The sequence below is a fragment of the Oncorhynchus masou genome, chromosome 18, assembly GCF_036934945.1.
Source record: "Oncorhynchus masou masou isolate Uvic2021 chromosome 18, UVic_Omas_1.1, whole genome shotgun sequence".
NCBI lineage: Eukaryota > Metazoa > Chordata > Actinopteri > Salmoniformes > Salmonidae > Oncorhynchus > Oncorhynchus masou.
This window is the reverse complement of record NC_088229.1, coordinates 37,931,457-37,957,424: the sequence shown is the minus strand read 5'-3', so window position 1 is coordinate 37,957,424 and position 25,968 is coordinate 37,931,457. Positions and strand designations below refer to the sequence as shown.

Sequence of the window (25,968 nt, the reverse complement as noted above, 5' to 3'; positions counted from 1 at the left end):
ATTTGCATAAACCCAAATATATTTTAGGGGCTATAGACTTTAATGGAAGAAATACCGGTCGCTGCTAGTTTTCAATGGTTTAAGCTAGAAACGCCATTCAAACTCAAAAACGTTGACACCATTCTGGAATAGTGTGCTTGAATACAGCTTTTTGATACAATTTATACTATTTGAACTAACCATTTTAAATGTCCATGAAAGCTTTAAAGGCCTTAAAGCGAAGAATTTGGATTAGCCAACATTAATTCATAGGAAACAAATACTATAAATAGACATCCTAAAGAATACATTTCAATACTAATTGAACCGTTAACGCTACAAACACCAAACCCAATACTGACATGTACAGACTGACTCAACTTAGATTGCATGTGAAAAGATTGTTGACGCTCTTTGTGCTTTTGGAACTATTTTATATTTGAACAGTTTTATATTTGCATAAAAGCTCCATAGACTTCAAAGGCAACATTTGGATTCACCACTGCTCTTGAGCCATTTCAGCTACAAACACCACCCCAATGTTGACATGTGGAGACAGACTCAACATAGATGGCTTCAACACCGTTTTCTGATACCATTCATACTTTATAAACTATGAAGCCTTTCTTATCCCCATTTATTTCAATGGCGGAATTCAGGCTTCAACATTCTAAACTGAAATAACTGGCACAAAACTTACAGAATGTTCCAACTAAAACATTGAGAGCTTAAACATATATGATATGACTTATGATGATATAGTACTCTAGGCTACTATACTAGCCCACTATAACCCACTATAATAGCTCCACACCTACAAACCTCTCCAAAATAGGTCACTATAGCTAACACAGCCTATGAAAACACTTTACTACCATTACTACTACTACCATCACTACTGCCATCACCACTAATACTACTATTTCACAACCATAAAGAATTCAAGACTTGCAAGCACAACACATTTATTTCAGTAAATGTCCTTTCATAGTTGATATTGATTATTAAACTGCAATGCTGTGGGAGCTAGCACACAAGCATTTCACTGCACCTTTTCTACCTGCTGTAAAATGTTATTTTATTTTCTTTGAGATATAACGCTGACATATGGAGAGAGGAGACGAGAAAAGAACTAGCCCGTTTTAAAATGATGTGTTTTAGAACAGCTGACTAAAGATGCGCATTTCGATTTTTAAAAACTCTGAGACAGTTACCACTTGTTGTAGCAAACAAGTATCATGAAAATACATGCACCAGAAACAGGGCACACTTTGTAACTTGTCAGAGATATATCAGCAAGCTAGGCTAGCTAGAGCAAAATAGTTGGCTAGCTGTCTGCTTGGCTAGCTACCTACCTGCTTGGCTAACACAGAATGTCAACATACCGTTTTCTGATTGGCTAAACGGACCAGTCTCGTCTCAAGTCTTTAGCTAAGTTTTGACAGGTTGAATTCTGTAAACTCCAGCAGCCAAAATTAGACATTCTAAAACTAGACCATTCAGATCAAGCAAACTGTTCTAAAACTGCATAAAAACGTATTGTCTCGTCTCGGCTGTTTTTTCTGTACAGGCTTTAACTGTTGTAAACATTAAAAAAAGAAAGATTTGTGAATAAGGCTTCAGTGGCTCCAAAACCATCATCTAGCCTGGGGGTACCCTCCTATATGGGTGCACGTTTTTGATCCACCCAAGTATAAAACCTATTCCACCCATTAATTTGTATTTAATCAAGACTCTGATTAGTATAATTGGGTTACTGCTTGGCTGGAACAAAGCCCTGATGGGTTGCATGCTCAGGCAAGAGAGACACACTGCAGTCAAGACAGCGTTAACAATGGAGGTCGCAGCAGCACCGGCAGCGGCCATCTTGCAAAATAAAAGAAACCAAGCCAGTCGTATGAGAAATGGGAGGGATGAGTGATGCTAACGACAACAGTAATGGTCAGGAGTGGTTTGGTATGGGGCTTTCACAATGTTTTATGACTAGTGTAATGGTACATGTGGCTTGGTACACCTCATATCCTGATTTTCTTTCTATATGGTATGGAACTCCACATAATTGCCTTCATCTGGCATAAGTTACAGTTGGAGAGAGCGAGCGAGAGAGAGAGAAAAGAAACAGAGAGAGAAATTGAAAGACACCCAACTGAGTAAATCAAAGGATTCTGGAAGGATTACATCATATTTTGGTTACAATTGTCAGTCGGGGAGAGAATGGACATCTTTAAGTGTCATTTCTTCCAACAACAAAAAGTGGAAATTGCCTTTTCAAGACGACTGAAACTGCCCACATTGGCATTATTGGCATTATGAGCCCAGAAACAGTTTATTTATTTCTGCCAACTAAACATATCGGTTATACTCATGAATTGATGGTGAAAACATGAGGGAAAAAAAAGCTTTGAAGTGAAAATGAGAAAGGAAACAAGTTACGGATTATTATTTTTTTTACAATGATTGAGGGATCCATGAAATTCTGTGAATTTCTCCTAAATGTACTTACAAGATGTAACGTTATCAAATATGAATCAAACACTCAATCAATCTACTACAGTAGACCACCCTTTTGTGCAATTACTACGAAAAGTCCAACATTTTATGGATTTAAAGGGGGTTTTGAATGGTAAGATAACAGAGGGAGGACTACTGTTATCAAGTCACTGCCATAAAATGCCTTTCGTTTAAAGGGGTGTTGATTGAACACTTTGTTTTGACTAAGGGTACCATGTACCTTCTATGATGAATGTCTTGGACTTTGATGTGTGAAATGGGTCTCCTGGTGACAAAAAAAGAGAGTGAAGACGTTGACCAGTCTGTGAATGAATGACATCTGGAAGTATACATAAGGGCCTGCAGGGTGGGAGCCACAGCCCAATACAGTGAGCCCCATCATGCACTGACTGAGCTCAAGTTCAAAGTTCACAATGTTTTACTGACCATTTCAATCAGTGACAGGAATAGAAATTTGTCATCCATTGCCCATGCACCTGTTCGGTAGGTTTGGGTTTAGACAATCATATATTACTGCAGTTGGTATGCAAAGAGGATGTTTGAGCTGTCAACTGTATCCTATCTCTACATCTAGGATTCGAAAAACGTAGACTTATGTCCCCAATAAAAGTAAATGTAACCTTAAGGTCCAAACCACAGAGCCATTTATCTGTCTGTAGATAATATGCACGCATGAGACTCTAGTCTGACCGAACATTATTACTGCACCACTGCACCACTGGATGCAAGGTGGTCTGTTTATGACAAGAATATGTCACGGTGCAGCAGATACGCAGCACTGAACATACCACAGATGCATGTAAACAAACAGCATTCAAAGAAGAGTGCTGCCTACCTTCCATAGGTGTGTTGGGGTCTGGTCTGTTTGCGAAAACGACATCCACATACTCTAGCTGCAGTCGGTCTAGCGATGCCCTTAGTCCTGCATTATATAGGGCAAAGACCATCAAGATAACGGTAATACTTTATATTAAAGCCAGAATCCTGTTTGTTTTTAATGCTCTCATTTATGCACTGTATATACAGGATGTACTGAATGTAGTGAATGACTGGATTGCGTCCAAATGTCATATTGATATCCTGCAAGCATATAGGCTACCACACTGTACATGTAATAATAACTCAGTATAAAAGTGGCTTAAAATGGCTTACCTTCGATTATATGTTTTCTGGACAACCCTCTTTCTGTTTCTGCTCTGATAAACAAACAACAAATGCCTTGTCAGGATGTAAAATCATGACGTTTAACAACTCCGTGCTACAATTCACAGTTTCATGTCATACTGTAACTGATAGAGTACAGATGTTCACTGTATTCGATCCATATTGGTGGGTTGACTGTGAGACATAGAGATAGATAGAGGGCACACTTGACAGTGGTTGTTTACATTTACTTTTTTTTTTTTTTTACAAACATTCGAGTGAAACAAGCTTATATTTTGAGTTCTGATGGGCTCTTGTCAAGCCCTGATCTGTTTCACCTGACCTTGTGCTTGTCTCCACCCCCTCGTCCATCTTCCCCACTTATCCTCTGGGTATTTATACCTGTGTTTTCTGTCTGTACGTGCCAGTTGTCTTGTTTGTCAAGCTTAGCAGCCTTTGTCCTGTCAGCTACTGTCTTTTCCCAGCCTCGCTTTTTCTCATTTATGACCCTTGCCTGTCCTGACCCTGTACCCACCCGCCTGACCACTCTGCCTGTCCCTGAGCCTGCCTGCCGTCTTGTACCTTTGCTTCTACTCTGGATTACTAAACTGTCCCTGGGCCTGCCTGCCATCCTGTACCTTTGCCCTACGCTGGATTATCGACCCCTGCCTGCCTTGACCTGTTGTTTGCCTGCCCTTGTTGTTACAATAAACATGGTTACTTCACACAGTCTGCATTTGGGTCTTACCTTGATACCTGATAGTACAAACTGGCCATGACTGACCCAGTAGACTTGGTCCAGCTCTGCAACGCCATCTCCTCCGAAGGAGCCACCATTGGTAGGCACGAGGAGATGCTTTGTGGCCTGATGGAAGGATTCCAGGCCGTGGCCGAACGACACAATCTAGTCTTGGACGCATTGCGGGAGAAATTCTGTGGGTTGCAGCCTACCACAACAGTAACCTCCCAGCCCCTCTAACTCGGCTGGTAGCAGCGCCGTCACCCCGGTTTCCCGGGAACCCCGCTAAACTCCCTGGAGCGCTACGAGAGAGATTCCAGAACCTAACCGGGCCATTCTCTCCCAGTGCTCCCTCGTTTGAGCTACAGAGTTCTTCGTTCCCCTCCAGACCACTCGAATGTAGCGTACATTATTACGCTGATGTCCGGGTGGGCACTTCCCTGGGCCACGGCGGTGTTGGAGAAACAATCCGCCATCTGCCTCAGTCTGGAGGTATTCGTGGCAGAGGTGAGAAAAGTTGGAGGCTCCGGTGTCCGGGAGAGAGGTTGCCCGGAAGTTCTCCAGCTTCAGCAGGACACCCTCAGTGTTGCAGACTATGCGATGGATTTCCACACGCTAGCAGCGGAGGGTACCTGGAACCCGGAAGCACTGTTCGACAAGTTCCCAGATTATTGGAGGAGGTAAAGGATGAGCTGGAAGCCCGAGAACTACCGACAGATCTCGACTCACTCATCGCTTTAATCATCCGGATTGATGGTCGGCTACAGGAACGTAGAGGTCCGATTGCGGAAGAGGTCCGATTGCAGTCCCAATCACTCACACAGGGATCCCACCTTGCAGCTGATGAACTCCGGAAGTCCCCGTTGTCTACGTCCCCGAGAGGATCCGAGCCTACCCGAGTCCCTCCAAGAGCCTCCGGAGACTGCCGATTCACCTCTTTCCGAGCTGATGCAGTTCGGCAGGTCTAGGCTGTCTCCAGCCGAAAGCGTACGCAGACTTGTGACCTAGAGTTGTCTGTATTGCGGTACTGCCGGTCAATTTGTGTCTACCTGTCCCTTCAAGAGACCTAGCTCATCTGTTGGAGTGAGTACACTAGTGGGTCTTAAAGATAATTGTTATTCTCTCCTTACTCGCCCCCCTCTCCATGCCACCCTGTTGTGGAGCGACCAGTCCAAGTCTCTCCAGGTACTCATCAACTCAGGGGCCGATGTGAGTCTCATGGACGTTGCCCTGGCGTCCGACCTGGGTATCCCCACTCAACCCCTCTCCATTCCCATGGGTGTTAGGGCGCTGGACGGGCACTCTATAGGCCAGGTCACCCACCAAACCACCCCGTCAACCTACGAGTGTCGGGGAACCACAGCGAGACGATACAATTTCTGCTAGTTCCCATGGTATTGGGATTCTCTTGGCTCCAGGTAAACACAATCTCTCCATTGACTGAGCTACTGGTGCCACCGTGGGCTGGAGCCTGTCCTGCCACACTCATTGCCTGAAGTCAGCTCTGCCTGCCCCGGGACGTCTTCCTAGGAAATTTCCCCGGACCTCTCTGCCAGCTCCGCAGAGTACCAGGACCTCCATGAGGGGTTTAGTAAGGCCCGTGCCACTTCGCTTCCACAGCACCAACCGGTATCCAAGAAGTTCAAGCCTGAGGCTCTGGCATGTCGCTATAGTACCACGGCTACACCCCCAGAAGCCGAGACCTTTCTCCCCGCTCCAAGATCATTAGCTCCTCTGTTGTTCATCCTCTGTTGCCCCGTACCCTCTGTATTTTTCCTACATTTTCTGTGTCTAGAGCCAAAACCATATCTGACTCCCCCTTGTTTTCTGTTTCTAGGCCCATCCCTCTCCCCGTGTCATCGATGGCCAGCCAGTGTACACGGTGAGACGCCTCCTGAGGGTTTGACCACGGGGGCAGTGGTTTCCAGTACCTGGTTGACTGGGAGGGTTATGGCCCAGAGGAGAGGTGCTGGGTTCCCGCTAAAGACATCCTGGACCCTTCCATTATCGCCGACTTTCCCCGCCGGCACCACAGTCAACCAAGTATCCGCCCAAGTGGAACACCATGTGGCATCCCTAGAGGGAGGGGTGTACTGTCATGCCCTGATCTGTTTCACCTATCCTTGTACGTGTCTCCACCCCCTCCAGGTGTCGCCCATCTTCCCCACTTATCCTCTGGGAATTTATACCTGTGTTTTCTGTCTGTCTGTGCCAGTTCATCTTGTTTGTCCTGTCAGCTATTGTCTTTTCTCAGCCTCTCTTTTTCTTGTCCCCCTGGCGTTTGACCCTTGCTTGTCCTGACCTTGTACCCACCCGCCTGACCACTCTGCCTGTCCCTGACCGTAAGCCTACCCGCCGTCCTGTACCTTTGCTCCACCTCTGGATTACCGAACTCTGCCTGTCCCTGACCGTGAGCCTGCCTACCATCCTGTACCTTTGCTCCTACTCTGGATTGCCGACCCCTGCCAGCCTTGACCTGTCGTTTGCCTGCCCCTGCTGTTACAATAAACTTTGTTACTTCACATAGTCTACACTTGGGTCTTACCTTGATACCTGATACTCATGAGGCATTTATACATTATATTTTTCAAGAATCAATGAGTACATATCATTCATTTATTTATAAGCAGCTACTAATGAATGTCCTTTTAATTGATCCTCAGTGAAAGGGCATTCTCATAGGAGGGGATCGACCCCGTTTCCTCATAGGAAAACAATTAAGAGTCATACAGCCTCAATAGTGCCTCTAACACACACACACACACACACACACACACACACACACACACACACACACACACACACACACACACACACACACACACACACACACACACACACACACACACACACACACACACAAAGAAAAAGGTTTTTAAAAAGTGTAATACGTACTTTCCTCCCCAGAATATCTTGGTGGTGATGACCAAAGTGGAGCGCCTGTAAGGAGGAAAGAAGTGTATGAGGGACAGGTGCATGGTGAGCATTCTGACTTGAAAATGGGAGATCCAGTGCATTATGTTATATTTCTTCAGAATGATTTAATTATAATTCTTCTGCACTTAAGTCCCATTGGCCCCAATGACGATTTGGCAGAAAAACAATTAATTCTGAACCTATTTCATCTCGTGTGTTATTTTTTTTAACTTGCAGTAATTAATTAATAGTAATTGTTGACTGATTATGTAACTGATTATGTAAACAAATAAAAAGCAACTAATAAATAGCACTTTTTTAGGAAAACCTTGATTCCTGCTGCTGCCTCTGATGATAATCAAACAGGAGAAGGGCTGTGGGCTTTAGCAGGGTACTTCTTCAGAAGTGGGGAGAAGCATGTTTGTTTCCCCTCAGCGCTCCCATCCAATGTCATTGACTACCCGGCATACCCTGCAGGCTAGATAGCTAGCGTTAAGTGCACTTCACCATTCATAAAATAACAAAAATACAGGAGTAACAAACAAGTCTGGCCACTAGCAATCTCCTCCATCTTCACTTAAAAAGAGCGAGTATAGCTGCTGAGACAGAACATTTTTGAAATTCGAGAGAGAGATTTGACTGGTGCAGCGGACTAGACAATGGTGTTCCTGTATGCTCAAGACAATGTGTTCAGTGGAATTTAAACCAGTGTTTCAGTTAGTTGAACCCCCATTTTTTCATTTACATAAGTATTCAGATGCTTTACTCAGTACTTTGTTGAAGCACCTTAAGCAGCGATTACAGCTTTGAGTCTTCTTGGGTATGACGCTACAAGCTTGGCACACCTGTATTTGGGGAGTTTATCCCTTCATCTCTGCAGATCCTCTTAAGCTCTGTCAGGTTTGTTGGGGAGCATTGATGCACAGCTATTTTCAGGTCTCTCCAGAGATGTTTGATTGGGTTCAAGTCCGGGCTCTGGCTGGGGCACTCAAGGACATTCAGAGACTTGTCCCGATGCCACTCCTGCATTGTCTTGGCTGTGTGCTTACGGTTGTTGTCCTGTAGAAAGGTGAACTTTTGCCCCAGTCTGAGGTCCTGAGCTCTCTGGAGCAGGTTTTTATCAAGGCTCTCTGTAATTTGCTCCATTCATCTTTGCCTCGATCCTGACTAGTCTCCCAGTCCCTGCAGCTGAAAAACATCCCCACAGCATGATGCTGCCACCACCAAGTTTCGTCTAGAAGTGACGCCTGGCATTCAGGCCAAAGAGTTCAATCTTGGTTTCATCAGACCAGAGAATCTTGTTTCTCATGGTCTGAGAGTCTTTAGGTGCCTTTTGGCATACTCCAAGTGGGCTGTCATGTGCATGTTCCTGAGGATTGGCTTCAGTCTGGCCACTCTACCATAAAAGCCTGATTGGGGGAGTGCTGCAGAGATGGTTGTCCTTCTGGAAGGTTCTTCCATCTCCGCAGAGGAACTCTAAAGCTCTCTCAGACTGACCAGAGGGTTTTTGGTCACCTCCCTGACCAAGGCCCTTCTCCTCCGATTGCTCAGTTTGGCCGGGCGGCCAGCTCTAGGAAGACTTCTTCCAATGATGGAGGCCACTGTGGTCTTGGGGACCTTCAATGCCGCAGACATTTTTTGGTACCCTTCCCCAGATCTGTGCCTCGACACATGCCTGCCTCGGAGCTCTACGGACAATTCCTTTGTCCTCATGGCTTGGTTTTTGCTCTGACATGCACTGTCAACTGTGGAACCTTATATAGACAGGTGTGTGCCTTTCCAAATCATGTCCAATTAATTGAAATTACCACAGGCGGACTCCAATCAAGTTGTAGAAACATCTCAATGATGATCAATGGAAACAGGATGCACCTGAGCTCAATTTCAAGTCTCATAGCAAAGGGACTGAATACTTATGTAAATAAGGTATCTGTTTTTAAAAATCTTTAATACATTTGCAAACATTTCTAAAAACCAATTTTCACTTTGTCATTATGGTGTATTGGGTGTAGATTGCTGACGATTTTTATTTATTTAATTCATTTTAGAATATATCTAATGTAACAAAATGTGTAAAAAAGTCAATGGGTCTGTATACTTTCAGAAGGCACTGTAAGTGCCAAGATGACATGTATTTTTTTCCCCCTTCCCGTTTTGAGATTGGACAATTATCATGCACCTTTCTAAATCAAAACGAATTTCACAGATGTATTTTTTAATATATGTAAAAAATATATGTTAAATCAAGAATAGTCTGATGGGTGACAATATTAGCTTATCACTTATGAATGATATATTATCACTTGTCAATTATGCCCAGCTTAAAGCAAGAAACAATGCCCTTTTTGTATGACTTTGTAATCATAGTCGCACACCTCATGTAGCCTAGCCCATAGGCCTATATGTTTTGATAAGGTTTGTATCACAACTAAAGTGGACAAATAATGTCTTCAAATGAAGCACATTAATCTGATTTACAACGTGTGTAGAGCCTAACTGGCATACATACGCAGCGCGTGAGTTTGAGGTTTGGGGAACATAATTGTAACCATAAAAATGCACCTACATAATAAAAGCATTACATGCATAATTGCATTTGCGTCACTTTTGATAATGGTCTTTTCCGCTAATGGAACATTTGCGCTTATAGTCTACTACCATGTGCGTATTGCTGCGCTTATAATGTGAAGAAATAGCCTAATAGTTTATTAACATTTAAAGTTAAACGTTCTGATCGGTTGCGTCAGCCTCATTGCTAGTGGTTGTATTTATTTGGGATCTATCGCATCCCACAACTGTGCCAGACTATGTTTGGAATATTTATTTCTCGCACAGAATATAATATCTCTACTTTTGTACTATGGGGGATAGTAGATTGACATGGGTGCTTTTGCTGTTTGTTAGGCCTCATCTTTTTGTTGCTGACGAAAAGTAAAGGTGGACAGTTCTTCCAATATCTTCAATATGCACCTCGGAATTGGATAAGGACGCGTGCAGTTGCTTCCCGGATGCGTCTGTCTTCACTTGTAGCTTTTGAGAAAGACCCGATCACATGAAGGAGAGCAGTGTAAGTGAGATGAGAGATGCTTCGGAGCAGGCAGCACTCAGATAGAAGGGCTGCAAATGGCATGTTTTATTTTAGGGTGCATTATGGCCACACAAAGTGGATGCCGCCGCCGGGAAATTCAAGGCATTATCAAGTGCTTCTCAAATTGTGAATGAGAGACTGAAGATGCGTGTACAGCCTGCACACAAAACAACAAAGCAGAGCTCATGCCTTTCAAGCAACTTTTTTCAAAATAATCATTAGAGTCGCATCATGCAGCCTTACAATGTATTAAAAATCAAAACATAGAGCCCAACGTTTGTAGAACAACTAAAGTAACATTATTAACTATAAAGTAAGCATATAGGAATACCTATTTGTTTGTTAACCTCTCAACACGGAATGCATGTGCTCACTCCCTCCAATCGTTTGGAGAAAATATAATTTATATTTTATTCAGCTTTTTTCAATTGTATTGTTCATACTATAAATGAATATAAAATAATGCCATGGAATTCTAAGCTAATCTTGTGGCTAAATGAACTAGTGTAGCCCACAGCCATATAGCATAGCCAGATCAGGACCTAACATAAGGACAACTCAGAGTATGCTATTCTGTTCTTCTGAAATAGACTACATTTTCTTCATATCATGTTTCTTTAGACCTGTCTAAAGTAAATAATGGATTTATTGTGACGGTGTAGGCTATATTACATGCCTTTATTGGACTTTTTAAAATGTAAATGTTCCAAAGGTCTGCATCAGTGGCTTGTAGGCTATGTGTTTATGTTAATTAACCCAATCAAAGGATCAGAAAATTAATCTAGTTCTGAAAGCATAAGCTACAGCTAGCTAGCACTGCAGTGCATACAATGTGATGACTAGTTGACTCAAAGAGAGAGAAAGACAATTGTTGAACAGTTTTGAACAAATTAATTTCTTCAAAAATGAAGGAGAAGCAAGAAAGAGAGAGCTAGCTATATGTTGTTGTATTTTTTTCACTTTCACTTGCTTAGCTAGCGAATGCGGCTAGCTAGTTTAGCCTACCCAATACCTGGCTCAAACAGAGAGGGATGCTATGTTACCTAGCTGGCTATGGCTCTCCAACACTGGAACTTATCCAAGTCAAGGTAAGCTTTTGGTTTTATTGATTTCTTGCCAACAGGGCCCGCCGGTGTAACTGCTAATCTGCTTGCTGACTGTCCTGCATGATTGTAGCTAGCAGGTTTACTAATTTGTTAGTTCTAGAAGCTACAGTGGCTTGCAAAAGTATTCACCCCCTTTCCTATTTTGTTGCCTTACAACCTGCAATTAACATTTATTTTGGGGGGGTTTGTATGATTTGATTTACACAACAAGCCTACCACTTTGAAGATGCAAAATATTTTTTATTCTGAAACAAACAAGAAATAAGACAAAAAAACTGAAAACTTGTGCATAACTTTTCACCTCCCCCAAAGTCAATACTTTGTAGAGACACCTTTTTCAGAAATTACAGCTGCAAGTCCCTTGGGGAATGTCTCTATAAGCTTGGCACATCTAGCCACTGGGATTTTTGCCAATTCTTCAAGGCAAAACTGATCCACGTCCTTCAAGTTGGAATGATTCCGATGGTGTACAGCAATCTTTAAGTCATTCCACAGATTCTCAATTGGATTGAGGTCTGGGCTTTGACGAAGCCATTCCAATACATTTAAATGTTTCCCATTAAACCACTCAAGTGTTGCTTTAGCAGTATGCTTAGGGTCATTGTCCTGCTGGAAGGTAAACCTCCATCACACTCTCAAATCTCTGGAAGACTGAAACAGGTTTCCCTCAAACATTTCCCTGTATTTTAGCGCCATCCATCATTTCTTCAATTCTGACCAGTTTCCCAGTCCCTGCCAATGAAAAACATCCCCACAGCATGATGCTGCCGGGGATGGTGTTCTCGGGGTGATGAGAGGTGTTGGGTTTGCGCCAGACATAGCATTTTCCTTGATTGCCAAATAGCTCAAATTGAATCTTGTCTGACCAGAGTACCTTCTTCCATATGTTTGGGGAGTCTCCCACATTCTTTCTGGTGAACACCAAATGTGTTTGCTTATTTTTTTCTTTAAGCAGTGGATTTTTTTCTGGCCACTCTTCTGTAAAGCCCAGCTCTGTGGAGTGTACGACTTAAAGTGGTCCTATGGACAGATACTCCAATCGCCCCTGTGGAGCTTTGCAGTTCCTTCAGGGTTATCTTTGGTATCTTTGTTGCCTCTCTGATTAATGCCCTCCTTGCCTGGTCCATGAGTTTTGGTGGACGGCCATCTCTTGGCAGGTTTGTTGTGGTGCCATATTCTTTCCATTTTTTAACATCCATGGGATGCTCAAAGTTTCGGATATTTTTTATAACCCAACCCTGATCTGTACTTCTCCACAACTTTTTCCCTGGCCTGTTTGAGGAGATCCTTGGTCTTCATAGTGCCGCTGGCTTGGTGGTGCACCTTGCTTAGTGGTGTTGCAGATCCTGGGGCCTTTCAGAACCGGTGTATATATACTGACATTATGTGACAGATCATGTGACACTTAAATAAAGTCCACATGTGTGCAATATAACGAATTATGTGACTTCTGAAGATAATTGGTTGCACCAGATCTTATTTAGGGGCTTCATAGCAAAAGGGGTGAATACATTTGCACGCCCCACCTTTCTGATTTTTATTTTTTTATTTTTTTGAAGAATTTTTCATTTCACCTCACCAATTTTGACTATTTTGTGTATATCCATTACATGAAATCCAAATAAAAATCTATTTAAATTACAGGTTGTAATGAAACAAAAGAAGAAAAATGCCAAGGTGGTGAATACTTTTGCAAAGCACTGTATGTTGTCTATGATGTTAGCTAATATGGTGACAACAATGTAGGCTGTGAGTAGCGTTTAGCAGTTATGATATGAATGATTGGCTTGGAAATGTTTTTTTCACCTGGTCACAGACCAGGGAAAAGGTAAGAGGAGGAGAGCGCGTAGATGCGAGAAGGAATTATACAACGCGTAAAGTGATCATGCTGTTCATATGTGACTGCTATGAAAGTTAATTGTGTTTGCGTGTAATCAGGGATGTATTCATTCCGCCAATTCTATTGAAAAAGTTTCTTAAATGAAAGCAAACGGAACAAAACAGGGATAAACATACATTAATTTGCCCAATATGAACTCTCATTGCAACTGTTGGACTAATGATTAGAACCTAGATCAGCTAGATGCAGGCAAGAGTGTGCAAGGTGGTGTTGAATATGTCACTGTCTGTCACCTTGATTACTCAAATTTTTCTCTTGACCTGTGCACCTACGTTGTAAACTTTCATTCATAAGCTAGGTTGTAGCAACCTCATGATGGGTACAGGACCTATTTTGAGATCATGTAGCAGCCTAAACCTATGGATGTTATATTGAGCTGGGTGAATGGAATATGAAAGACAGTCATCCAATATGCTGTAATAGAAATAAGGCCATACTCATTAAAAAAAAAAAAAAATATATATATATTATAATTTCCAGCATAGATGGCATTAGCAATAATTTCACACGCACACGCACACCCACACACACACACACACACACACACACACTGGGGCATGTGTGAAAATGGCTCCGGACGACAACAGAAATCCCATTCAACTCTACGCACCTCCAACCTTTCTTCTTGATGATGTTTCCCAATACGACCTCTGCCCTGCAAGAGAAGAACAACAAATTCTTACAACCATGGGAAGTTTAATGAATACCATTATTATTTTTATTGACACATGGTGCATGATGGAAGTACTGAGCACAATTTGTGAAATAGGAGAGCAGTGGAGACTTCTGGTCTATGAGGTCAAGGCTAATGAAGCAGGCGATTTACTGAAACGTGACAGCAGAGAATAATGCTCTGCCTATCACTTTTTCAGACTTTTTTCAGTCTCTCGCTCTCTCTCTCTCTCTCACGCTCTCTCTTTCTCTCTCCAAAAGGACATTCTCAGCATGTGAAAGGGAAGGATAGAGGGAGGATTGGGTCGAGGACGATGCATCTCTCTGGCTGTTGACAGATGTTACATCTTTGCCCCAAGGACCAATGTGTTCTCCATGAATGGCTCTTATCATTTCCCATCAAGCACATCTTCCTCTATGTGACAGCTCTTATCAAACACAGCTTTGTTAGTGTGTATTTGTGGTGTGTGTACTGTATGTGGTGTGTGAGTGTTATTAGCAATAATTTCACATGCACACACGCACACGCACACGCACACACACACACACACTGCAGTTGAAGATGTTCTTATGCAGTTGGAGGGGATGGGAGTTCAACCACGCTCTGAAGCTACAGTGACCTCAAAGTGGTTGGCCACTGAGGCCCAGTAAAACAGACGGAGATGGAATGGAAGAGTGGATGTGTGCGTGTGGTGTGTATGCATATGTGCCTGCACATGCGTGCGTGTGTGTGTGCACTCACTTCCCTGCAGCGTAGACCTCCGCTGTGTCAAACAGATTGATCCCGTTCTCATAGGCCAATGTCATTATTTCTTCCGCCATCTACAGAGAGAGAGAGAGAGAGAGAGAGAGAGAGAGAGAGAGAGAGATGACATAGGTATCTGTGTCTGTCTAATAGAAGGTCTGAAAAGTGAAAAGGCTTTAGTTGATTAGCATAAAGCAATGACACATGGATAACATGCGCTGTGCACACATACATACTGACGCCACACACACATTTTGACACTCGCCACACATGCTGCTGCTACGGTCTATTATCTATCCTTGTTAAGTGCCTAGTCACTTTACCCCTACCTATATGCACAGTACATATCTACCTCAATAACCTCGTAACCCAATAACCTTGACTCGGTACTGGTACTAGCTGTATATAGCCACGTTGTTTGTAGTAATTATTGTTAGTCGTTATTCACTGTGTATTTATACATTACCTCATGTCACTATTTCAATTTTACATTTTATTTGTATCTTTATCTTTAACTCTGCATTGTTGGAAAATGACCCGTAAGAAAGAATTTTCACTGTTAGTCTACACCTAAAATGTGATTTTAATTAAAATAATAATCAATCAATCAACTAAACTGGATATTGACAGCTAGATTCATGGTTGAAATAGGATGTCACCCTAATATCGCACATATTGACTCCACTACGTCACATACACTGTGGACATGGACAATGGATGTTGTGAGTATGGAGTCTCCGCCTACCTCATCTGTGATCTGTCCTCCGAAGGTAACCCACGTGCCTGTGGAGAATAGAGAGTGTCAGAACTCTATGGAGTGGTTTCCCGGACCCAGATTAAACCTAGTCCTGAACTTCAAATAATTTCCCATGGAGATTCTCCCTTTTGTTTGCTTGTTACCCCAGGACTAGTTTTAATCAGTGTCCGGGAAACCGCGCCTATGAGTGCGTGTGTGTGTGTGTGTGTACGCGAGCAGCCATGCATATGCGGAAGTCCATTGTCTGCAGAGAATGTGGTGAACATACGTTGTATCTTTTGTAACTCCTGACTGCACAATGCATTTCCTACCAGGACAATGAACATGACATTGAGTTCAATTGAATGGATCATCACACTCACCTAATCCCAGGCAGGACACCCTCAATCCAGACTTGCCCAGGTTTCTGTCAGAAAAAGAGAACATGTTAGGCTGTGAAAAATGACTTTACTGACCTGTGCTGTGACAGAAGGAGAAGAGGAATAGCATGAACTGGAGATTCTCCATCCCAAACGACACCCTATTCCCTATATAGTGAACTCCTTTTGACCAGAGTCCTATGAAATACTATTAGCAAAAGGTTTCTATATATGGGTTTCTATGGTTGATTTTACATCATATATCTCACAGTATATAAATGGAAATACATTGATTCTCCGCAGACTTCTCAACAGACTGCTAGGATAGTGTCCCATGTGTTCAGATCAAAGCGAGGATGAACAACTCCGGGTCCAAGAGCAGCTTTCTGCTATCTTCTGGTTGAGATAGAGATCTGACAGTGAAGTCCTATAACTGCAGCTACAGCAGAAGACCCAGTTATTTCACTGCAATTGTGAGAGATACAAATGCCTTGTGGATATGCCACGGTGACAAGATTACTCAAAACATTGTGTGTGTGTGTGTGTGTGTGTGTGTGTGTGTGTGTAGAGATCCCCCATAATCCAGTGCTCAGTGTCACTGAGAGGGCCTTTGATATTAACACATCCCTGGATACAGAGGGGGGTGATGGAGGGGTAGGGGCAGAGACTGGCCTCAAGGAGTCAATTGGAGATGAATATGTGGCCTTTGTTTCCTGATTCTCTGGGTTGCCGAGCTCTTTCTCTAGCGCCCACAACGCCAAGGCCGCAAAGCCATGCTGTTCTACATACACCTTTCCTCCTCTCCATGGTTACCGTGAAGCACATAACTACCAATGTTGCTATGAAAAGGGCTGGGCAAATTGATTGATTGATGGTTCCGATGGCTCAGTTGGTCAGAGAGTAGTGCTCACAACACCAAAGTTGTGGGTTCAATTGCCGGGCTACATCCCACATAGGCAACTGAATATACTGCATGTTAACTTTAAGTCACTTTAGATACAAACATATGCTAAACATAGAGATGGAAAGAGGGCACTCCTATTTTTGTGAACACTCTACCCATCTTTATGCTGCTAAGGACTTAAGGACTATTCAGTAGCTCTGGTGTTTTCAGACAACTCAGTGGCCACCTGAGATTGGAAGGTTTGGGGATTCGATCCCTAGTCATATGTAATACCCAATGCCTCTTTACTTGGCACTCAGCAATAAGGAGATGGATCAGGGGTATGGCCCTGTGATAGACCAGCTTCCTGATTTGCTCCATTGTTGGTTATCTCGACGAAGTCATGAGTAACACATAAACCCTATAAAGAGGCTTATGGAATTGTGGTACTGTGGAATCAGAGTTCATGCAGTCAGTCATAGGGAGACTCAGCTTGCCCTCACCCAAGCCCCATGGTAAGTACGGCAGCTGTGTTCATTAAGCAATTCACTTCCCCCAACACATTTCTTCATTAGCCCAGCATATGACTCTACGCTACTGGCTGGGCTCAGGTCGAGTGCCTCGGCTTGTATGCATTGAGCAACAGATACAGCAAGCTCATACACTGACAGAGACCACACACATACACTATATATACAAAAGTATGTGGACACCCCTTCAAATTATTGGATTCGGCTATTTAAAATCAAAGATTCAAATCAAATCAAAGTTTATTTGTCACGTGCACCAAATACAACAGGTGTAGACCTTACAGTGAAATGCTTACTTACAGGCTCTAACCAATGGTGCGGAAAAAAAAGGGTGTGTGTGTGTGTAGGTAAGTAAAGAAATAAAACAGCAGATAAAAGACATTTGAAAAAAGAGAAGCAAGGCTATATACAGACACCTGTTAGTCAGGCTTATTGAGGTAGTATGTACATGTGGGTATCGTTAAAGTGACTATGCATATATGATGAATAGAGAGTAGCAGAAGCGTAAATAGAGGGATTGGCGGATGGTGGGACACAATGCAGATAGCCCGGTTAGCCAATGTGCGGAAGCACTGGTTGGTCGGGCCATTTAGGTAGAATGTACATTAATGTATAGTTAAAATGACTATGCATATAAGATATTAACAGAGATTGGCAGCAGCTTAAAAGAGGGGTTGGGGAGGGGGGGCACACAATGCAAATAGTCCGGATTCCTGTTCAGGAGTCTTATGGCTTGGGGGTAAAAACTGTTGAGAAGCCTTTTTGTCCTTGGCACTCCGGTATCGCTTGCCATGCGGTAGTAAAGAGAACAGTCTATGACTGGGGTGGCTGGGGTCTTTGACAATTTTGAGGGCCTTCCTCTGACACCGCCTGGTGTAGAGGTCCTGGATGGCAGGCAGCTTTGCCCCAGTGATGTACTGGGCCGTTCGCACTAACCTCTGAAGTGCCTTGCGGTCTGAGGCAGAGCAATTGCCGTACCAGGCAGAGATTCAACCGGTCAGGATGATCTCGATGTTGCAGCTGTAGAACCTTTTGAGGATCTCAGACCCCATGCCAAATCTTTTTAGTTTCCTGAGGGGGAATAGGCTTTGTCGTGCCCTCTTCACGACTGTCTTTGTGTGTTTGGACCAATCTAGTTAGTTGTTGATGTGGACACCAAGGAATTTGAAGCTCTCAACCTGCTCCACTCCAGCCCCGTCGATGAGAATGGTGCTCCTTTTCCTGTAGTCCACAATCATCTCCTTAGTCTTGGTTACGTTGAGGGATAGGTCATTATTCTGGCACCACCCGGCCTGGTCTCTGACCTCCTCCCTATTGGCTGTCTCGTCGTTGTCGGTGATCAGGCCACTGTTGTGTTGTCAACAAACGTAATGATGCTGTTGGAGTCGTGCCTGGCCATGCAGTCGTGGGTGAACAGGGAGTACAGGAGGGGACTGAGCACGTACCCCTGGGGAGCTCCAGTGTTGAGGATCAGCGTGGCAGATGTGTTGCTACCTACCCTCACCACCTGGGGCGGCCTGTTAGGAAGTCCAGGATCCAGTTGCAGAGGGAGGTGTTTAGTCCCAGGTTCCTGAGCTTGGTGATGAGCTTTGAGGGTACTATGGTGTTGAACGCTAAGCTGTAGTCAATGAACAGCATTATCACATAGGTGTTTTGTCCAGGTGTGAAAGGGCAGTGTGGAGTGCATTAGAGATTGCATCATCTGTGGATCTGTTTGGGCGGTATGCAAATTGGAATGGGTCTAGGGTTTCTGGGATAATGGTGTTGATGTGAGCCATAACCAGCCTTTCAAAGCATTTCATGGCTACGGACGTGAGTGCTACGGGTCTGTAGTCATTTAGGAAGGTTGCTTTTGTGTTCTTGGGCACTGGGACTATGGTGGTCTGCTTGAAGCATGTTGGTATTACAGACTCAATCAGGGACATGTTGAAAATGTCAGTGAAAACACCTGCCAGTTGATCAGCACATGCCCGGAGCACACGTCTTGGTAATCCGTCTGGCCCCGCAGCCTTATGAATGTCGACCTGTTTAAAGGTCTTACTCACGTCGGCTACGGAGAGAGTGATCACACAGTCGTCCGGAACAGCTGATGCTCTCATGCATGCCTCAGTGTTGCTTGCCTCGAAGCGAGCATAGAAGTGATTTCACTCGTCCGGTAGGCTCGTGTCACTGGGCAGCTCCCGGCTGTGCTCCCCTTTGTAGTCTGTAATAGTTTGCAAGCCCTGCCACATCCGACGAGCATCGGAGCCGGTGTAGTATGATTCAATCTTAGCCCTGTATTGACGCTTTGCCTGTTTGATTATTTATTAATTTTTTACCTTTATTTAACTATGCAAGTCAGTTAAGAACAAATTCTTATTTTCAATGACGGCCTAGGAATAGTGGGTTAACTGCCTGTTCATGGGCAGAACGACAGATTTGTACCTTGTCAGATGGGGGGTTTGAACTTGCAACCTTCCGGTTACTATTCCAACACTCTAACCACTAGGCTACCCTGATGGTTTGTCGCAGGGCATAGCGGAATTTCTTGTAAGCTTCCGGATTAGAGTTCCGCACCTTGAAAGTGGCAGCTCTACCCTTTAGCTCAGTGCGAATGTTGCCTGTAATCTATGGCTTCTGGTTGGGGCATGTACGTACAGTCACTGTGGGGACGACGTCCTCAATGCACTTATTGATAAAGTCAGTGACTGATGGGGTGTATTCCTCAATGTCATCGGAAGAATCCCGGAACATGTTCCTGTCTGTGATAGGAAAGCAGTCCTGTAGTTTAGCATCTGCTTCATCTGACCATTTTTTTTATAAATCGAGTCACTTGTGCTTCCTGCTTTAATTTTTGCTTGTAAGCAGGAATCAGGAGGATAGAGTTGTCGTCGGATTTACCAAATGGAGGGCGAGGGAGAGCTTTGTACACCTCTCTGTGTGTGGAGTACAGGTGATCTAGATTTTTTTCCTCTGGTTGCACATTTAACATGTTGATAGAGATTTGGTAGAACTGATTTAAGTTTCCCTGCATTAAAGTCTCCGGCCACTAGGAGCGCCCCCTCTGGGTGAGTGGTTTCCTGTTTTCTTATTTCCTTATACAGCTGGCCGAGTGCGGTCTTAGTGCCAGCATCTGTCTGTGGTGGTAAATAAACCGCCACGAAAAGTATAGCTGAGAACTCTCTAGGCAAGTAGTGTGGCCTGCAATTTATCACAATATATTCTACCTCAGGCGAGCAAAATCTAGAAACTTCCTTACGAATATGCACAGACCACCTCCCCTCTTCTTACCTGAGTGTGCTGTTCTATCCTGCCGGTGCAGCGTGTATCCCGCTAGCTGAATATCCATGTCGTCATTCAGCCAGGATTCCGTGAAGCATAGGATATTACAGTTTTTGATGTCCTGTTGGTAGGATATTTGTGATCGTACCTCGTCTAGTTTATTGTCCAATGATTGCACGTTGGCGAGTAATATTGATGGTACCAGCAGCGTTCCTAGTTGTCTTCTGCAGGTCCGGACGAGGCACCCGGCTCTTCGTCCTCTGTGTCGCTTCCTTTTGCGGATAATTAGGATATCTGCCCTGTGGGGTGTTTGGAGAATATCGTGTGAGTCCTACTTGTTGTTGTTGTTGAAGAAATCTGAGTCTAATCCGTGGTGAGTAATCGCTGTCCTGATATCCAGAAGCTCTGTTCTTCCATAAGATACGGTTGCAGAATCATTATGTACAAAATAATTTACAAATATCGCAAAAAAAAAACACATATTAGCACAATTGGTTAGGAGACCGTAAAACGGCGGCCATCTCCTTACTGAAGAGCTCCGTGACTTTCAACTTGGCACCATCATATGAAGCCACCTTTCCAACAAGTCAGTTCGTCAAATGTCTGCCCTGCTAGAGCTCCCCCGGTCAACCGTATATGCAGTTATTGTGAAGTGGAAATGTCTAGGAGTAACAACGGCTCAGCCGTGAAGTGTTAGGCAATACAAGCTCACAGAACGGGACTGCCAAGTGCTGAAGCGCGTAGTGCATAAAAATCACCTGTACTCGGTTGCAGCACTTACTACCGAGTTCCAAACTGCCTCTGGAAGCAACATCAAGCACAGTAATTGTTCGTCGGGAGCTTCATGAATTGGGTTTCTATGGCCGAGCAGCCGCACGCAACATCACCATGTGTAATGCCAATTGTTGGCTGGAGTTGTGTAAAACTCGCCGCCATTGGACTCTGGAGCATTGGAAATGCATTCTCTGGAGTGATGAATCACACTTCACCATCTGGCAGTTAAACGGACTAATCTGGGTTTGGCGGATGCTAGGAGAACGTTTCCTGCCCCAATGCATAGTGCCAGCGGTAAAGTTTGGTGGAAAAGGAATAATGGTGGGGCTGCTTTTCATGGTTCGGGTTTAGGCCCCTTAGTTCCAGTGAAGGGAAATCTTAAAGCTACAACATGCAATGACATTCTAGGCGATTCAGTGCTTCCAAATTTGTGGCAACAGTTTGGGGAAGATCCTGTCCTGTTTCAGCATGATAATTCCACCATGCACAAAGCGAGGTCCATACAGAAATGGTTTGTCGAGATTGGTGTGTGGAAGAACTTGACTGACCTGCACAAAGCCCTGACCTTAACTACTACAAACACATTTGGGATGAATTGAAATGTCGATTGCAAGCCAGCCCTAATCGCAAAACATCAGTGCCCGACCTCACTAATGCTCTTGTGGCTGAATGGAAGCAAGCCACCGCAACAATGTTCCAACATTAGTGGAAAGCTTTCCCAGAATAGGGGAAGCTGTTATAGCAGCAAAGGTAGGACCAACAACAAATTAATGCCCATGATGTTGGAATGAGATGTTCGACAAGCAGGTGTCCACATACTTTTGGTCATGTAGTATATAAACATACACAGAATTCATACACACCACATAAAAGCCTCGTACTCAGACATCACATACTGTGAGTCACACATGCACGCACACATACATCGTAAAACATCTCATACCATGACAGAGAGCAGTGTTGACTCTTAGTTAGCAAGCCGGTGTAAACTAACAGATCTGAATTAGGAAGTGACCCTGTGTTTCTTTAATATATAGAGTAATTGGGTTGAGTGTGTGGTTATGCAAGATTAGTCAAGTGCCTTAGTAATGTATAGGGGAGGAGGTGAAGAGATGTGTAATGAGATATGAGAGGGAGAAATAAGATACAAGAAAGTGTAAGGTATAAGCAGTAGATATACAAGAAGGTAATGCTATGAGAGCAAAAAAGTTTATCTGGGTATGATAAGACAAAGAGTGGAGGTTAGCTTTGGGAGAGCTACCGCAGAGGAGAAGCTTTATTTCACTGTTATTTATACTGGTACAGTACCAGTCAAAAGTTTGTACACACCTACTCATTGCAGGGTTTTTCTTTATTTTTACTATTTTCTACATTGTGGAATAATAGTGAAGACATCAAAATGACGAAATAACGCACATGGGAATCATGTAGTAACCAAAAAAGTGTTAAACAAATAAAAATATATTTCAGATTCTTCCAAGTAGCCACCCTTTGAAGACAGCTTTGCACACTCTTGGCATTCTCTCAACCAGCTTCCTGAGGTAGTCACCTGGAATGTATTTCAATTAACAGATGTGCCATGTTAAAAGATAATTTGTGGAATTTCTTTCCTTCTTAATGCCTTTGAGCCAATCAGTTGTGTTGTGACAAGGTAGGGTGGTATACCGAAGATAGCCCTATTTGGTAAAAGACCAAGTCAATATTATGGCAAGAACAGCTCAAATAAGCAAAGAGAAACAACAGTCCATTATTACTTTAAGACATGAAGGTTAGTCAATGCGGAAAATGTCAAGAACTTTGAAAGTTTCTTCAAATGAACTCGCAAAAACCATCAGACACGATGATGAAACTGGCTCTCATGAGGACTGCCACAGGAAAAGGAAGATCCAGAGTTACCTCTCCTTCAGAGGATAAGTTCATTAGAGTTACCAGCCTCAGAAATTGCAACCCGAATACATGTTTCACAGAGTTCAGGGAACAGACACATCTCAACATCAACTGTTCAGGGTGTGAATCATGCCTTCATGGTCGAATTGCTGCAAAGAAACCATTGCTGAAGGACACCAATAAGAAGACGAGACTTGGTTGGGCCAAGAAACACCAGCAATGGACATTAGACCAGTGGAAATCTGTCCTTTGGTCAGTGAGTCCAAAATTACGATTTTTGGTTCCAACCGCCGTATCTTTGTGAGACGCACAGCAGGTGAACGGACGATCTCCGCATGTGTGGTTCCCACCATGATGCATGGACGAGGAGGTGTGATGGTGTGGGGCTGCTTTGCTGGTGACACTGTCTGTGATTTATTTAGAATTCAAGGCACACTTAACCAGCATGGCTACCCCAGCATTCTTTAGCGATACTCCATCCCATCTGGTTTGCGCTTAGTGGGACTATCATTTGTTTTTCAACAGGACAATGACCCAACACACCTCCAGACTATGTAAATTATGGAGTGCTGCATCAGATGACCTGGCCTCCACAATCACCCGACCTCAACCCAATTGAGATGGTTTGGGATGAGTTGGACTGCAGAGTGAAGGAAAAGCAGCCAACAAGTGCTCAGCATATGTGGGAACTCATTCAAGACTGTTGGAAAAGCATTCCAGGTGAAGCTGGTTGAGAGAATGCCAAGAGTGTGCAAAGCTGTCATCAAGGCAAAGGGTGGCTACTTTGAAGAATCTAAAATCTAAAATGTATTTTGATTTGTTTAACACATTTTTGGTTAATACATGATTTCATATGTATTATTTTATAGTTGTCTCCTGTGTATTTATACCTGTGTTCTCTGTTTGTGTGTTGCCAGTTCGTCAGCTCCTGCCTTTTCCAGTTTCTCTTTTCTCACCCTCCTGGTTTTGACCCTTGCCTGTCCTGACCCCGAGCCCGCCTGCCTGACCACTCTGCCTGTCCCTGACCCCGAGCCCGCCTGCCTGACCACTCTGCCTGTCCCTGACCCCGAGCCCACCTGCCTGACCACTCTGCCTGTCCATGACCCCGAGCCCGCCTGCCTGACCACTCTGCCTGTCCCTGACCCCGAGCCCACCTGCCTGACCACTCTGCCTGTCCCTGACCCAGAGCCCACCTGCCTGACCATTCTGCCTTGTCCCTGACCCCGAGCCCACCTGCCTGACCACTCTGCCTGTCCCTGACCCCGAGCCCACCTGCCTGACCATTCTGCCTGTCCCTGACCCCGAGCCCACCTGTCTGACCACTCTGCCTGTCCCTGACCCCGAGCCCACCTGCCTGACCACTCTGCCTGTCCCTGACCCCGAGCCCACCTGCCTGACCACTCTGCCTGTCCCTGATCCCGAGCTCACCTGCCGTCCTGTACCTTTGCTCCACCCCTGGATTACTAAACACGGCCCGTCCCTGAGCCTGCCTCCCTGAGCCTGCCTGTACCTTTGCTCCTACTCTGGATTACCGACCCCTGCTGGCCTTGACCTGTCATTTGCCTGCACCTGGTTTTACAATAAACATCGTTACTTCACACAGTCTGTACTTGGGTCTTACCTTGATCACCCTGCCTCTGTTTCTGTAAAAATGGATGGGAGGGATGGGCCTGGAGAAATGTAACCACTGTCAAAAACAGAGTTATGGATGCAAGGACGTACCATACATGATGTGAAATTATAGTTTTAACCATGTTTTGATGCTATACAGTGTTATATACATTATATTCATATACATTATTTACAACCATTAGTGTAAAACAAGCTTATATTTTGGGTTCTGATGGGATACAGCAGTTGAACTAAGCTCAAGAGGTATTTATTGATTGTATTCTTCAAGAATCAATGGGTAAATTATTCCACAAATGGATGTAGCAACTAAGGATTCTAGCTTTAAAGCAGCACTTTCAATCTCTTTTTCTGCCCACAGTGATCAAATAATGGAGAATAAATTCCTCCACCTCAATGGTGGACAGTCTAAATTAAACTGATTTATTCAGTCTGTCGCACTCTCTTTTCTTGCTCTTATCTCTTCACTTTCCTTCTCATCCTCACCATCACCATCTCTGGCTGTCAACCTCTCCAAAGCTCTGTCGCTCCCCTCGCTCTACCTCTCCCATCATTCTCATTAACACACGTTTAACACTCTCGCCCTCTTTACCTCTCTCTCAACTGCTGTCCACTCCTCGACGATGTCACCAAACTGGTGTTGAGCAACGGGCAGAGAGATGGATAATACACATGAAATGAAATCAAAGGCACATCATGAAATCAAAGGCACATGACTTTAGTGTCTGTGTGGGGCCCAACGTAGCTCTGTAGAAAGTACTTTATTGGGTCTGAGGAAGCCCTTACACAAGGTCATGGGGATGTTGTGTGTGTGTGTGTGCAGGGATTTTTCTGCATAGAAAATGCTTGGGCTCTATTTTAACAAACCTAACGCAATGGTAAATCTTAGTGCTGGTGGTAGCGCAATAGATCCTGAGATGTGTCAGAAATGTTCACCGCGGGAAGTAGGAGCACAATAGCTGGCGGTGTTGTGAAAGGGCTGGGTTATTGGTCAATAAATAAATTCTAGGTGTGACGAGGGCTTGGTCATTCACTGGCCAATCAAGCGTTTCATGGCTTAATACTGCATGCCATTGGCTCAAGTTCTGT

General features: G+C 44.0%; 1 protein-coding gene across 4 annotated transcripts in view; it reads right to left on the bottom strand.

Moving 5' to 3' along the window:
- LOC135504530 (voltage-gated potassium channel subunit beta-2-like) overlaps positions 1–25,968 on the bottom strand; it is a 118,560-nt gene that overhangs the window by 21,262 nt on the left and 71,330 nt on the right. For 3 of the 4 annotated variants that reach the window (XM_064923208.1, XM_064923209.1, XM_064923210.1), the window contains 7 exons: positions 15,919–15,962; positions 15,545–15,582; positions 14,797–14,876; positions 13,993–14,037; positions 7,268–7,312; positions 3,643–3,686; positions 3,326–3,412 (listed from right to left, as the gene is read on the bottom strand). In XM_064923208.1, the coding sequence (XP_064779280.1) occupies positions 3,326–3,412; positions 3,643–3,686; positions 7,268–7,312; positions 13,993–14,037; positions 14,797–14,876; positions 15,545–15,582; positions 15,919–15,962 (383 nt within the window). Of the gene's footprint in view, positions 1–2,710; positions 2,756–3,325; positions 3,413–3,642; positions 3,687–7,267; positions 7,313–13,992; positions 14,038–14,796; positions 14,877–15,544; positions 15,583–15,918; positions 15,963–25,968 lie in introns of all 4 variants that reach the window. The other variant, XM_064923211.1, reaches the window with a different exon arrangement.